This window comes from Anolis sagrei, chromosome X, assembly GCF_037176765.1.
Source record: "Anolis sagrei isolate rAnoSag1 chromosome X, rAnoSag1.mat, whole genome shotgun sequence".
Taxonomy (NCBI): domain Eukaryota; kingdom Metazoa; phylum Chordata; class Lepidosauria; order Squamata; family Dactyloidae; genus Anolis; species Anolis sagrei.
In genome coordinates this window covers 50,596,789-50,609,583 of record NC_090034.1, presented here as the reverse complement: position 1 = coordinate 50,609,583, position 12,795 = coordinate 50,596,789, and the positions used below count along the sequence as shown (strand labels likewise).

The 12,795-nt window shown below is 47.3% G+C and overlaps 1 protein-coding gene across 2 annotated transcripts in view; it reads left to right on the top strand.

Moving 5' to 3' along the window:
- SUGP1 (SURP and G-patch domain containing 1) overlaps positions 1–12,795 on the top strand; it is a 33,628-nt gene that overhangs the window by 18,695 nt on the left and 2,138 nt on the right. Inside the window, exons 8-13 of one of the 2 annotated variants that reach the window (XM_067473359.1) lie at positions 106–416; positions 544–650; positions 3,448–3,625; positions 3,729–3,835; positions 11,751–11,896; positions 11,992–12,121. In XM_067473359.1, the coding sequence (XP_067329460.1) occupies positions 106–416; positions 544–650; positions 3,448–3,625; positions 3,729–3,835; positions 11,751–11,896; positions 11,992–12,121 (979 nt within the window). Of the gene's footprint in view, positions 1–84; positions 417–543; positions 651–3,447; positions 3,626–3,728; positions 3,836–11,750; positions 11,897–11,991; positions 12,122–12,795 lie in introns of both variants that reach the window. The other variant, XM_067473358.1, reaches the window with a different exon arrangement.

Here is a 12,795-nt window from a genome sequence, read left to right as displayed (position 1 = left end):
ATGCGAATGATGGTTTTCAATCTCAGGGAAGTACTCAGTTCTCCTTTCCTTGCTCTCTTTCTCTCTGCCTGCCTGCCTCTGAAGGTTTCTGTATGAACCCAACAGCTCCGGCTACAAATATTACCGGCAGAAGCTGGAGGAGTACCGGAAAGCCAATGAAAGCGCCGAGGGGCCTCCCCCAGCCTCTGACGCCAACCCCAAGCGCAAAGCCGCCCCCGAAACGATGCCATCCTCCTCTTCTGCTGCAACGTCAGCAGCATCACCAACAACCCCCCCACCATCGGCAAAGGCAATGGCTGCGTCCGCTGCCAAAAAGAAACGGAAAAGCCGGTGGGGCCCCGAGGAGGAGAAAGTGGACCTGCCTCCCCCAGAACTGGCTCATCAGACAGAGGAACCCTCGCCCACCCCGCTCTCTGGTCAGTGCTTGGGTTGCGTGTAGGCAGCCGTGCTGAGAATGGGAGGAGGAGGAGGAGGACAGAACAGGGAGAAAGACACAGGTGCAGAGCAACATTACCCAAGAAAATAAGTATGGTTTGTCTGCAGTCCAGGACCTCAAGGGGCTCGGCTACGAAAAGGGGAAGCCGGTCGGCCTGGTGGGAGTGACAGAGCTGTCGGATGCCCAGCGGAAGCAGCTGAAAGAGCAGCAAGAGGTGAGCTTGGGTTTCATAAAGTCATCCTTTTGAATTTCAGTTTTAATTTATAAAGACACTAGCCGCTCCCTGCCACGTGTTGCTGTGGCCCAGTCTGGTGATCTGGGAAATAAAGGAATGAGAAAGTGTTGGTTTCTAATATATGTAAGTTCTTGATGCTTGTGGGTAAACAGTATTTCTTGCTGTTTCTATGTCAGTGTTGATGTAGGGATTGTCTGGTTTGCCTACTCTGGGACATGCAACGTATAATTATCCTCCTTTAGGGGTCACTTTCAAATCTATGTAAATATATATGTCATATTCATATATATGTGTATGTGTGAATCATATCTATCTATCTATATCTATGGCCAGATGGCTCTTTGTCAGGAGGGTTTTGATTATGTTTTCTTGCCCTGGTGAAGGGAGTTGGACTGGATGGCCTTAAGGCAGCATTTCACTACCTGGGGGTCGGGACCCCTGGGGGGTGTTGTGAGGGGGTGTCGGAAGGGTCCCCAAAGACCACCAGAAAACACAGTATTTTCTGTTGGTCATGGGGGTTCTGTGTGGGAAGTTTGGCCCAATTCTATTATTGGTGGGGTTCAGAATGCTCTTTGATTGTAGGTGAACTATAAATCCCAGCAACTACAACTCCAAATGTCAAGGACAATTTCCCCCAAACTCCATCTGTGTTCATATTTGGGCATATGAAGTATTTGTGCCAAGTTTGGTCTAGATCCTTCATTGTTTGAGTACACAGTGTTCTTTGGATGTAGGTGAACTACAACTCCAAAACTCAAGGACAATGCCCACCAAACCCTTCCAGTGTTTTCTGTTGGTCATGGGATCCTGTGTGCCCAGTTTGGTTCAATTCCACCGTTGGTGGAGTTCAGAATGCTCTTTATTTATTTATTTATTTATTTATTTATTACTTGCACTTATTTACCGCCACTCTCAGCCCAGGGGGCGACTCGTGGCGGTGAACAACAACATAGAAAAGACAATTTACAGTAATCAGAACAATACATAACATGCTACTACTACTTGACATATACTTATACTAAAAATCCGCTTCGTCATATCATGGGTCATAGTCAGTCTCATAGTCGTGGTCCATTCCGGTCATCATTGCCAAGATATAGCACTCAGTTAAAGGCCAACTCGAAGAGCCATGTTTTCAGGCTCTTACGAAAGGCCATAAGGGAGGGCGCCTGTCTAACTTCAGCAGGGAGGGCGTTGATTGTTGATTGTAGGTAAACTATAAATCCCAGCAACTACAACTCCCAAATGACAAAATCAATTTTTTGAGTGAAGGTTACTCCTTGGGTTAGTTGGTGTCTTGTGGCCAAATTTGGCGGCAATTCGTCCAGTGGATTTTGAGTTATGATATCACTCAAAATGAGCAGAGCAGTTTTATATAGAGATTTACAGCCTGCCTTTGAGCCTAACTTCCTCCATCAGTGCCCTCAAGGTGGTTTATAACCATAACACAAAATACAAGAAAGGAAATCAAAACTGTGGAAATAAACAAAAGAGAGCACAATTAACTGACAAATTAAATCCACTGAAAACCTGGCAGAATATGTATTGTTTTCACATCCCACATAAAAAAAAAACATTAGAAGTTATTAACTATGGTGAGCATTGCAACTGTTGAAAACAAAGTTTGATTACGTTGCAAAATCTGAAGCACAGTTATGCTGTTGTGGAATTGGGTTAGAAACCTTGCATAATTTCCATTTAAGGGGGACAAAATTTACTGTGAGAAGAGAAAGAGAATGACAAATTTGAGAGTATTTATTGTGTCAGAAGCGAATTGAGGGTACAGTTATAATGTATTTAAAAACATAGACAATATTAAAAACTTGGCATTATGCTAAATGTCTTTTGACCAGAAGCTGGCCACTTGGAGTGCCTCTGGTGTCGCTATGAGAAGGTCCTCCATTGTGCATCTGGCAGGGCTCAGGCTGCATTATAGTTGGGGGTCTGTGGTTTGCTCTTCTCCACACTTGCATATCATGAGCACCACTTTGCCGCCCCTTTTCTTAAGGTTGGCTCTGCATCTCATGGTGCCAGAGTGCAGTCTGTTTAGCGCCTTCCAAGTCACCCAGTTTTCTGTGTGCCCAGGAGGGGAGTCTCTCATCTGGTATCAGCCACTGATTGATGTTCTGGGTTTTAGCCTGCCACTTTTTGACTCTCGCTTGCTGAGGTGTTCCTGCGAGTATCTCTGTAGGTCTTAGAAAACTATTTCTTGATTTACGGCATTGGCATGCTGGCTGATATCTGAACAGGATGGGCCAGAGATGTTAATGCCCTGGTCCTTTTATTGTTGGCTACTACTTCCCGACGGATGTCAGGTGGTGCAATACCGGTTAAACAGTATAATTTCTCCAGTGGTGTAAGGCATAGATAGCCTGTGATAATGCAGCATCTCCCATTAAGAGCCACGTTTACTGTTCTAGTGTGGTGAGATGTGTTCCACACTGGGCATGCATACTCAGTAGCAGAGTAGCAAAGTGCAAACAGAAGCGACTTACAACAATATAATAATATAATAATAATAATAACAATATAATAATAATAATAATTATTATTATTATTATCATACATCTCTCTGCGAAGGAGTCGAAAGACTGAGCTGGAGATTTTGGTTAAGGTGGGATCAAAGTGACAGGAAAGAGGACTTAATGTTTGGCTTCAGATTTCATGTGAAGGCCAAAAAGGGACGGGGTGAAGGAGCCCCTTTTGCTGTGACTGCTGGGATTTGTAGTCTTGTAATCCAGGGTATCAAAGAGTTGTGTCTTTTGTGCCCACCCAGATGCAGCAGATGTACGACCTGATCATGAAGCACAAGCGGGCCATGCAGGAGATGCAGATCATGTGGGAGAAGACGGTCAAGGGCCACAAGTCCGGCTACGATAGCGATGAGGAGGTGGACAGCGAACTGGGCACCTGGGAGCACCAGCTGAGGCGCATGGAGATGGACAAGACGCGAGGTGGGCTTTCAGCCTTGGGGAAGCAGAGTAGGAGGAGGCCAGCTTTGCCTGTTCTTTCTCCGCTTCACATTTCCCCCCGTCCTGTTCTTCCTCCCTCGCTCAGAGTGGGCCGAGCAGCTGACCCAGATGGGCCGGGGAAAGCACTTCATTGGGGACTTCCTCCCACCGGACGAGCTGGAGAAGTTCATGGAGACTTTCAAAGCGCTGAAGGTAAGGCCTTTGAAGGAGAGCCAAGATGGATACTTCCTCCTTTAACTCTCCTTTCTTCATCTTTTGCTTCAGTCTTTCCCCTTTCTTCTTTTTTCTTGTTACCTCTCTTTATTCTTTTTCTCAGTTGTATCTCTTTGTGTCTCCGTTGTCCTCCCTCCCTTTCTCCTTGCCTTCTTCTCTCTTCCTTTCTCTTCCTTCCATCCTTTGATTTCCCTTCTTTCTCCATTGTCAACTGAATCGCACATATGGTACTTTCTGCACTTGCGTAGCCAGCTTCGGAAACTTCTAGACAATTTTCAAACACTTTTGGTGATGGCCCCGCCCACTCTTCCCATAGAACGTATATATAGCCAGTGGGAGGGGCTTCCGCCTCAGTTCTCTATATCTGCCGCTCCAGTAGCAACTATCGGATCTTCTCCTCTCTGACCAGACTTTTTCTCATTTGGACTGCCTTATTATGCTAAGACCTGGACTGTTTTCTTGTCTGCCTTCCTTCTCCGTTCCTGACCTGGACCGATTTTAGAATTCATTTCCTAAGTATCCATAATGTCATCTACTACAGCCTTCAAAAAATGTGTTTCTTGTCTGGATAATGATGGGCATTCTCTTTGCCTCATATGCTTGGGGGAGGGACACCTGTCCCAATCCTGCTCAATTTGTATGGGTTTTACAGACTTAAAGCAGCTCTCTACGATCAGGTCCTACTCCCCCCTCCCGCTTTAAATAAGACCCATGTGGGGGCCTCTGTTTCCCCCAACATACCTTATTTATTTATTTATTTATTTATTTATTGTTCTTATACCCCGCTACCATCTCCCGCAGGACTCGGTGCGGCTTACAAGAGGCCAAGCCCAACAACATCATAAAGCAACAACAAAACAGTAAATAACTCATAAAACGTAAAACAATACAATAATAACACAACACATTTTAAAAACATGAGGTGGGCCAAATGTAAAAGTTTTAAAGTTAAAAGCTGGGAAGTTTAAAGGGGGATAGGAGGAATGTTCAGGGAAAGATGGTGGCTTCCATGGTGGCTGCTGTGCCTCAACCACCCCTGGCACGAAAGAAGAAATCGAAAAGGACAAAGGTGCCACTGGGGCAGCGAGAGCCCTATGAAAAGGCGGGAACAAGCGGCACAACTGCTCTCTCGCCTCTGGTAGTGGTAACAGGCAGCGTCAGCAACGTGATTGCTCCCCCCCCCCCCATGGCAGTGGTCGCTTCCTTGCTACAAGCAGAGAGAGACTCCTGCGGAGCGACAGTAGATTCACACCGACTGGGCTCCTTGGACACCCCAGCCGCGCAGGAGGTGCTTGAGGCACGTACTCCCATCCAGGCACCTCTGGAGCTGCCAGTAACCCCTTTGATGCTGGTCCTCTCTGCTTCCGATCATCCCTCTGTGCAAAGGGATGCCTCCTCTTTAGCCCCGTCTCACCCGTCGGGGCCGTTCTCTCCTCCTGAGGGAGGCCTGGGGAGCTCCTTGCACTGTTTGCGGGCCCGCCCCCATCCCGGCGGCCTCATTGTGCTTCACACCACTGACACTCCTCCCACCTGGCATCAAGGATGGCGTCCATCTCGAGATCGTCTTCTTCTTTCTCCTCCTCCTTTTCCTCTTCAAGGACCTAGAATGGTGAGAACGCCTTAGGGCCATGGGCGTTCTCGCCATTCTAGGTCCTCCCAGTGGGAGGAATATCTGCCAATGATCCTTGCCTGCTAGACATCAAGGGTTTTGGCATCTGAACCCTTAGGGACAATATGTGTATGTTAGCCCTCCGGTCCCTGTTCCCCTGCCTAATCAGGAGAATGGAGCAGTGCCAGGGTTTCCTTCCCTCCCTGCTATGAGGGAGTCAGCCCCATCTGCCACGGTGCCAAGAGCTACCCCGTCGGCCACGGTATCGAGAGTGCCTCCAAGTGCTGAGTCCATGAATTGCCAGCCTACTTTCCAAGTCCCATTAGGGGCGCTGTTCACAGTAGAAGCACAGCCACTACCTCCTTTGTTTGACAGGCCTCCCCATGGCTTGGCTAAGCTGGACCCTTCTCAGGGGAAAGTTGTGCTGTTAGAGGATTCTGACTCCTCTGAAGATGCACCTGAGGTGCCCCGGGAAGCAGACCCTGAGGTGCTTCCCACAGGAGAGTTTATTCAATTTGTGGCTTTGACTAGCTGTATGATCCGAGCTCTGGACCTTCCTGCGCCTAAACCACCAGCTGCAGTCGAAGACCCCTTATTTCCATCGGATCAGCCAAGGAAACTAGGCAAGTGAGGTTTAGATATCTGTGGAATGTCCAGGATGGAAGAAAGAACCCTTGTCTGTTGGAGGCAAGTGGGAATGTTGCCAACTGGCCAGCTTGATTAGCATTGAATAACAACAACAACTTTATTTCTGTATCCTGCCATCATCTCCCTGAAGGGACTTGGGGCAGATTTCATGGGGACGAGCCGAACCAAACACAAATTAAAATAAAAACACAGTAACATTTACAAATAACAAACATCATAACAACATAACTACCAACAAACAACCTATATCCTAAAATAGTGGCCATATACTGAGCTAAAGGGTGAGGCAGGGGCGCGTGCAATACAGATGCAAGGACAGGACTGGTGGCAAACTACAAAAGCCAAATGATAAGTTTGGGCTAGAAGAGCCAAGTCAATTTGAGCAATACAACTATAGGGGAAGGAACAGGAGAAGAGTGCAAGAGCCAGACATTGGATTATGGCTGGAGAGGCCACAATTTTCTAGTGAACTGATTAATCAAAAGCACAGTGGAACATCCACATTTTCAGTTCTTTATGGAAAGTGGACAGGGTGGGCGCTAATCTAATCTCCCTGGGGAGAGAGTTCCGGAGCCGGGGGGCCACCACCGAGAAGACCTTCTCCCTCATCCCCACCAACTGTGCTTGAGACAGAGGTGGGAGCGAGAGAAGGGCCTCCCCAGAAGATCTTAGAGCCTATTGTAAGCCACCCTGAGTCCCCCCTCAGGGGTAAGAAGGACGGGGTATAAATGCTTGAAATAAATAATTATAAATGAAGTTCATACAGGTTCATAGGGGAAGATGCGATCGCGAAGATAGGCAGAACACGAACTGGTTAGGGCTTTGAACATAATCATCTGCACCTTGAATTGGGACGGGAATCGGCAGCCAGTGGGGCTATCTTAACAGGGGGATTGACTGCTCCCTGTAATTCGCTCCAGTTAGCAACCTGGCCTTGCAGCTTCAAAGCCTGACTGTTGCTGCCTCTGGGAATCCTTTGTTGGGAGTTGTTAGCTGGTCCTGATTGTTTCCTGTCTGGAATTCCCCTGTTTTCTGAGTCTTGTTCTTTATTTACTGTCCCAATTCTAGAATTTTTAAAATACTGGTAGTCAGATTTTGTTCATTTTCATGGTTTTCTCCTTTTTGTTGAAATGGTCCACATGCTTGTGGATGCCAGTGGCTTTTCTGTGTAGTCTGACATGGTGGTTGTTAGAGTGGTCCAGCATTTCTGTGTTCTCAAATAATATGTTGTGTCCAGGTCGGTTCATCAACTGCTCTGTTATGGGCGACTTCTCTTTTTGGATTAATCTGCAGTGTCTTTCCTGTTCCTTGATACATGTCTGGGCAATGCTGCTGCGTTTGGGGGTTCCTATGGAGACTTCTTGTCCACAGCTGCATTATATATGGTAGACTCCCGCAGAGGTGAGAGGATCCCTCTTTTCCTTTGCTGAACGGAGCATTTGTTGGATTTTCTTAGTGAGTCTGTAGATAGTTTTGTAGGTTGTGTTTCTTTATCAGCTTCTCTATGCGGTCAGTGGTTCCCTTGATGTATGGTAAGAACACTTTTCCTCTGGATGAATCTGTGTCTTGACTCTCATGGCTTGTTCTTGGCCTTGCAACTCTTCTGATGTCTTTGGTGGAGTCTCCATTGGCCTGTAGAACCCAGTTTAGGTGGTTTAGTTCTTCTTAGAGGAGGTGGGGTTCCTAGATTCTGCAAGGCTATTCAATGCTAATCAAGGTGGCCGATTGCAACATACACACTTGCCTCCAACAGACAAGAGTTCTTTCTCTAACCTCCACAGGGGTGGTGGACCCATTAAGTTGATCCATAAGGAAACTAATGGATACGGATGGACTCCTGAGGTCTCGGGGATTTCTCTGTCCTGGAGCCTGACGATCCTGTCAATGCTCTGGTTAATTGCTATAGTAGCGGGATGGCTAGGGCGATTGACACAATCGTTTCCGAATGTCCCCTTTCCTTACGTAGAGTTACATCAACTCCTTGGTTCACCGAGGAGCTGGCTGTGATGAAACATACGAGGAGGGGTCTAGAGTGCATCTGGAGGAAATCTCGTGGCGTCTCTGACCGAGCACAGGCTAAAGCTGCTATTAAGGCTTACTCCATGGCTTTGTGGGCAGCCAAGAAAGCTTTCTCGACTTCCCACATAGCATCAGCGGCGAATAGGCCATCGGAGTTGTTCCAGGTTTTTTGGGAAGCTCCTCGAGGTGGAGGGGATCCCCGAGGACTTGGCAACTCGGTGCAGTGATTTTGCGCACCATTTTGCAGGCAAAGTCACTCAGATATGTCTCGAGCTGGACACCAGTTTAAGTGCAATGCCAGATGAGGTAACTGAGGCGCCTGTCTGTCCTATTTTATGGGATTCTTTTTGTCTTGTTCTACCTGATGACGTGGACGGGATCCTTGGGGCTGTGAGAACGACCACCTGTGCTCTGGACCCTTGCCCTTCCTGGCTAGTTAAACTGGCCAGAGATGGGTTGCTGGACTGGTTTGCCTCCATAATAAATGCTTCGTTGGGCCAAGGGAAATTCCCATCCTGCTTTAAGCAGGCTGTGGTAAAACCATTACTGAAAAAGAGCTCTCTTGACCCTTCCATGCTTAACAACTACAGACTAATTTCCAACCTCCCTTTTTGGGGCAAGGTGCTGGAGTGGGTGGTCGCCTCGCAGCTCCAGGGATTCCTATATGCGACCGATTTTCTAGATCAGTCACAGTCTGGTTTCAGGCCTGGGCACAGTATCGATGCAGCTTTGGTCGCCTTGGTGGATGACCTCTGCAGGGAACTGGACAGGGGGAGTGTGACCCTTCTGGTTCTCTTGGACATCTCAGCGGCTTTTGATACCATCGATCATGGTATCCTTCTGGGCTGGGACTCGGGGGCACAGCTCTGCTGTGGTTCCGGTCCATCCTGGAGGGCCGTTCCCAGTTGGTGAAGCTGGGAGACACCTGCTCGGACCCCTGGCCATTGACCTGTGGGATCCCGCAAGGTTCCATTCTGTCCCCCATGCTCTTTAACATCTACATGAAACCTCTGGGAGAGGTCATCTGAAGTTTGGGAGTTGGGTGCCATTTCTAGACAGATGACACCCAACTCCACTAGTCTTTTCCACCGGAATCCAAGGAAGTCCCTCGGATACTGGACCAGTGCCTGGCTGCTGTGTCGATCTGGATGAGGGCGAACAAGCGGAAGATCAATCCCGACTAGACAGAGGTCCTCCAGGTCAGTCGTACATCTGACCGGGGTATAGGGTGGCAACCTGTGCTTGATAGGATTGCACCCCCCCCCCCCGCCCCGAAGACACAGGTCCTCAGCTTGGGGGTCCTCCTGGACTCAGGACTGACACTTGGTGCACAGGTGTCGGCAGTGGCTGGGAGGGCCTTTGCACAATTAAAACTTGTGCGCCAGCTGCGACCATACCTCGTGAAATCTGACTTGACCACGGTGGTCCATGCCTTAGTTACCTCTAGACTGGACTATCGCAATGCACTCTGTGTGGGGCTTCCCTTGAAGATGGTCCGAAAACTCCAATTGGTCCAACGTTCAACAGCCAGACTACTAACTGGGACAAATTACAGGGAGCACTCAGCCCCCCTGTTCAAGGAGCTCCACTGGCTGCCGTTCCTTTTCCCATCCCAATTTAAGGTTATCACCTATAAAGCCCTGAACGGTTTGGGACCTGCCAACCTTTGTGACCACATCTCCTATCATAAACCTTCACGATCTCTTCGATCCTCTGGAGAGGCCCTCCTTTCTCCCCTTCCTCCATTACAGGCACGACTTATGGGAAAAAGGGAGATAGCCTTCTCTGCTGTGACTTTGGAACTCGCTTCCTGGTGAGATTAGGCAAGCACCCACCCTAGCAGCTTTAAGAAAGATCTAAAAACTTGGCTCTTCCGATGTGCCTTTGGAGAGTGACCATATAACCCATTTCTGTCTGTTCCATCTACAGTGTTGTCCTCATGACACTTTCCCCTGTCCTTAATGAAGGCCTAACCCCACTGTTTCCTCCTTCTTGGGCTCCTCCCTCACAAATACACCTTTTCTACTGCTATCTCATCCAGGGTTTTATCATTTAATCTTATGCATTTGGCCCGCCCTTCATGTTCAGCTTTTATTATGTTATTTTGCACTGTTTATTTTATCTCGTTACTTTATTTATTTTGTTGTGATGTAATTTTCTGTTTTGTATTTTATTTTTCTGTATTGTATTTTTGGACTTGGCCTCATGTTAGCTGCCCCAAGTCCCCTTTGGGGAGATGGTGGAGGGGTATAAATAAAGATGATGATGATGATGATGATCATCATCATCCTCATCCTCATCCTCCTCTCCCACCCTGGGCATTCCACAGGTAAATAAGCCTCACTTGCTTAGTTTCCAACAAACCTCAAAACCTCAGAGGATGCCTGCCATGGATGGTGGTTTTGACCTATAAAGTGCTGGTTTTGACCTATAAAGCTCTATACAGTTCTGGCCTAGCTTACTTGTCCGAACACATCCACCCCTACGTCCCACCTCGTAATCTAAGACCATCCGGGGAGGCCCTGCTCTCGCTCCCGTCAACAGCACAGATGCGCCTGGTGGGGACGAGAGACAGGGCCTTCTCGGCTGTGGCCCCCCACCTATAGAACACACTCCCAAATGAGGTAAGATCCACTCCCTTCCACCTGGCTTTTAGAAAAAAAATAAAATCATGGTTTTGGGACCAGGCCTTCAGGCAGTAGAAGTAAATGTATGCAGTATTTCGGAAAGACAATGACTGGAACGGCGATTTGATGAACGAGACTGTTTTGTTTTAATGATTGTTTTATTGCTCATGGATGTATTTTTTAATTTGATTTATGTCTAATTGTAGTGTATAATTGTATTTGTACTGGCATTGAATTTTTCCATTACTTGTGTGTAAACAGCTTTGAGTCCCCTCGGGGTGAGAAAAGTGGTATACAAATACTGTAAATAAATAAATAAATGTGGGCAAAATGTCAAGAGAGAATGCTTCTGGAACATGGCCAGACAGCCCAGAAAACTCACGGCAGTCTGGTGATTCTGGCCATGAAAGCCTTTGACAACATGGCTTCCAATCCCTTTGGTTTAGACACTTCTTGCAGTCGCTGTCCTGTGTCCTCAAACCCTTCTCCACTCCCAGTTTCTCTGTGCCAAAAAGGCCGCTCCTGTTTACCACACCAGGTGTTTTAACTAAGGGCTTGAGAAGAAAAACTCAATACTTGTAAACAAAGCCCTTGAGCAAAGGTAGGGCACACCTCCCGAATAACTGGAATGCTATCCAAACCACCGACTTAATTGGAATTATAATATTATGCATATCGAGACAGGGACGAACAACAGATTGAAATACAACCCATAACTTCAGTTGAAAACAGATGACATCAATTAAAAGGCGATGTAGATGTGAAATACGTGTTTGCGCAATCAAACCATTACAGTCATAACACTATGTCACAAAACTGTGTTCTGTTCCTGGCTTGAAAGTGTTATTTCCTGTTTCATTGTGCGGTCCTTCTGGCAGAAAGGGGTTGGACTGGGTGGCCCTTGGGGGTCCCTTCCAACTCTAGGAGTCTTTATTATTCTGAATGGCACCTTCTTAACTAATGAGTCACTCTGTCTTTTCCCTTTTTGCAGGAAGGCCGTGAGCCAGATTATTCCGAGTACAAAGAGTTCAAGCTGACGGTCGAGAACATCGGCTACCAGATGCTGATGAAGATGGGCTGGAAGGAAGGGGATGGCTTGGGGAGCGATGGACAGGGCATCAAAGCCCCCGTCAACAAGTACGTTCACACTACTTTTGAATCGTTTGGGTATATCTTTGCCTGCTTTTCCCTATCCGCTCTCACAGAGAGTTTCCTCTCTTTCTCTTAAACAGGGGAGTGACTGCCGTCGATGGCGCTGGTTTTGGGATCGACCGCCCAGCTGACTTGAGTAAGGAGGACGACGAATATGAAGCCTTCCGCAAGAGGATGATGCTGGCCTATAGGTTTCGGCCCAACCCACTGGTGAGAGTTTTTGGCATTCTGGTAGAAACTAATATTTGTGCAGGTCGCAGATGCTTAATAACAACAACAATGATAGAAATCACTCACATTGGAGAAAGCAGACACTAAATAAGCCTAAAGGAAGTCCGCCTTGACTCCCTATGGGGAGAAAGGTAGGATAGAGATACAGATGATGATGATAGATGACATCCAGACTCACATGAAGGAATGCAGATCCTAAAGAGGAGAAAGGAAGACAAAATAATAATAATTAATAATAATAATAATAATAATATGAACATATCAAACTACTCTGGGACTTCTGAATTCAGAATGACAGAGTTTTGGAGCACAATACACCTGACCTCATGGTTGTGTGGGGAAAAACAAGTATGTTCTACTGGCTACCAACTCTAAAATTGCAACACTACAACAACAGAGAGGAAGCAGGCAGGGACATCTAATTACCTCTCAACAAAAGTTTGCCCCAGGCGCAGTCAGGCCATTGTATGCTAATCAAAGTGGTCAGTTGAAACATTCACACCTAGCTCCAGCAGAGAAGAGCCCTTTGTCTCACCCTGGTCATTCCACAGATATATAAACCCTTTTGCCTAGTCCCAACAGACCTCACTACCTCTGAGGATGCTTGCCAAAGTGCAGGCGAAACGTCAGGAGAGAATGCCTCTAGACCATGG